A 3,058-nucleotide genomic window follows, 5' to 3' on the forward strand; every position below is an offset into this window, starting at 1 on the left:
ATATATATAAAAAGCATGTTAATGTCAATGATTCTGCTTCTAAAGATCAGTATATTACTCAAAATGATCTCTGCCTGTTATCTGAGCACTGATGATGAGTTTTTCCTCATTCACTGTTTCGCAGTACCCCTTCCTTCACCTCAAAACCTGCAGGAGGTGGATGTGCCCATGGTTGGAAACACTAAGTGTGACTGCCTTAATGGAGGAATAACAGAAAACATGATGTGTGCTGGACAATTGGAAGGTGGAAAAGATTCCTGCCAGGTATCAATAGTACATTGCTTGTACCATTTAATGCAATAATATTTTGTACGTTTTATTAATAAGTTAATATTTCATTTCGCTGCACAGGGTGACTCTGGAGGTCCAATGGTCATCAGACAGGGCTCTACATGGATCCAGGCTGGCGTTGTGAGTTTCGGTCAAGGTTGTGCTCTGCCTAATCTTCCTGGTGTGTACGCCAGAGTGTCCAACTACCAGAACTGGATCACTCAGCATGTGGGCATGAATAATGCGAGCTTCATCCCTTTTACCTCCACTGCGCCCGTTCTGGATGAGACCTGTCCTACATCAGGTATGTTTCTGAACATCACCATGACAAAGCAAAATGAAACGATCCATCATCGAAACGGTCCTACAGCTTGCTTACACTTCCCCTTTAGCTGCCATTTACATTTACCTCTCCTTCTCTCTCGCTTTTCTCTCCAGCGGCAGTGTGTGGAGGCTCTGCAGGTTCGTGGCCATGGATGGCTAGTGTAACTTATCGCAATTATCCAATGTGTGTTGGAACTTTGGTCTCTGACCTATTCGTCATGACCTCTGCTAGCTGCTTTGCCAGGTAATCATTTCAGGAAAACTTAATTTCATATGAAATCAGTTGCCTAACAAATGATGACTTGTGCGCTCACATTCAACATATCTTATTTTTCAGTTTCATGGGTATGGATGGATGGGAAGTCGTCCTCAATGTTGTCCAACCAGACTGCTCCAGCATGCCAATTGCATCCGGTGTGGAAAATGTCTTTTTCGACGATATTTTAGGAAACGGTGTAGCACTCCTGCAATTGACTCATCCGTTTTCTCAAGTTGGCAATTTACCGGTTGACATGTATAATCCAAGCTTTGGCCCTGGTACTCAGTGTTCAGTAATTGGTTGGGACTCAGATGCTGGTACATGTGAGTTCACATAATCATTTATTCAGACTTTCTATGTCAATACATTCAATGACATCCCAAATTTGTTTCTTTCTAATGTGCTTTTCTTTCTTCTTGTACAGATCTACCTTTTCAGGAATTGCAGACCACCATTGTAAACTGCGATCCTTCACACACCACACAGGTCAACATCTGCACAGAGCGTTTGGAGGTTCAGCAGGTATTTGCAGAGTCCTTTTTTTTCAGTCCTTTAGTCTTGTCGTTTGATTTCTCAGACTTTGAGTTACTGCGTACAATTATATTGTTTCTTAGAAATCTAGCACTGTATGTTTAGTATGACGTTTGTAACAGTCTTTCTGGCTCAATCTCATTCAGGACGATGACGGCAGTCCTCTGCTGTGTAGAATGAACGACATGTGGATTCAGACTGGTATTCTGTCCATTCCCCCTGGCAGTGAGATCGACCCATTCTCCAACAGCACAGTCTTCATCCAGACCACTCCCTTCAGCCACTTCCTGACTAACACTATCTACAACATCCCATCTATTCTGGATGGGGCAGAGGCATTCTCACCCCTCTCTCTCACTTACATCCTTCTGCTCTCTCTCCCAGCAGTCCTCCAGGCCTTTTTCTGAAGCGGCCATCTGTCACTTCATCACTGAATAAACTACCATATGCAGTACATTATATGGGGCATTAAAGGGAATTTGCTCTTACATTAGAAATAAAGCTATATAAATCTTTAACTTGAATGAAATAATTAAGGTGGGAGCTTAACACTTTGCATATTCCAAAAAAACAACAACTTTTGTTGACTCTGGATGATTTCTGTAACTCGCGCTCTCCAGTAATAAACTCCATTACTCTTGAAATTACAATTTAAATAAATTTGTGCTTATGGAAATCTGTCTAAGAGAACAATGTATCGTCCATAATAACGTTGTTTATTGTCCTGAAACCTGAAGAGAATTATCTATTTTTGAGCCATGGGAAATTAAAATGACATAAAATGAAATTATTTTGTTAAGAAATTATTCATTGTTATTTTATTATTAAATGATTCATTATTTTATTAATAAATTACAGTTGCCTTAACTGTTAATTTTGTAGCCACTGTCTTCACAGTATACTTATTAACACTTTTGAATTTGGCTCTCATCAATATTAGTAAATCCCAATAAGATATTTTCAAATATTAGTGCAAATAATCAGTGCAGTTTTTACTTAAGGACACTGAGAGCAATCAACTAAATTATTAATAATTAATAATAATAATAATAATAATAATTAATAATAATTAATTATAAGCATTAAAAATAAAGCTAGTTAGAACCAGAACCTGTTGTGAAATCTTTAATGATTTTTAGAAATTAAACATAAGAATAATTTTTATATTGTCAGTAATATTTCAAGATCCTTCATACTTACGGGACTGAAGCAACATAGTTTACTTGATTATCCATATATCATTTTTTCGAAATCATCTGATTATCAAATTTGATAAAGGCTTTAGAGAAATGTTTCTCTGTTTATCTCTCAGTCGTCATTGTATTGCATAGCATTTTCTCCCCCAATAAAAAAATTACTGATTAAGCATTTAAATATCATCTTACTAAGACATATTATTGGGAGATAGTGAGTGACAACTGATATTTATATGCATTTTATGTCTGCTAGTCTGCAATGATCTACTTGATTTACACTACAAGTTATCAGAATTTCGTTTTACTTTTTGACCATATAAATATAAACAACTGCACCAATTAGCATATTTTTTCTCAGTTTGGGCCTCTTAATAAAACTATAGCTGCGTCCCAAATGACGCACTGCACTATGCACTCATCCACTATGTACTTATGCACTATATACTCAACCATGTATAGTGTGAATTATATAAGGTTA

General features: G+C 37.1%; 1 protein-coding gene across 1 annotated transcript in view; it reads left to right on the plus strand.

Moving 5' to 3' along the window:
• The window catches only part of LOC107654537 (prostasin), a 4,893-nt gene extending 2,754 nt beyond the window's left edge, over positions 1-2,139 (plus strand). Inside the window, exons 5-10 of the mRNA XM_016441654.1 lie at positions 125-264; positions 352-574; positions 709-838; positions 932-1,176; positions 1,278-1,375; positions 1,531-2,139. Coding sequence (XP_016297140.1) covers positions 125-264; positions 352-574; positions 709-838; positions 932-1,176; positions 1,278-1,375; positions 1,531-1,791 — 1,097 coding nt within the window. The 3' untranslated portion in view covers positions 1,792-2,139. The remainder of the gene's footprint in view (positions 1-124; positions 265-351; positions 575-708; positions 839-931; positions 1,177-1,277; positions 1,376-1,530) is intronic.
• The last annotated feature ends 919 nt before the right edge of the window (positions 2,140-3,058 follow it).

This window comes from Sinocyclocheilus anshuiensis, unplaced genomic scaffold (genome assembly GCF_001515605.1).
Source record: "Sinocyclocheilus anshuiensis isolate Anshui unplaced genomic scaffold, SAMN03320099.WGS_v1.1 scaffold419, whole genome shotgun sequence".
NCBI lineage: Eukaryota > Metazoa > Chordata > Actinopteri > Cypriniformes > Cyprinidae > Sinocyclocheilus > Sinocyclocheilus anshuiensis.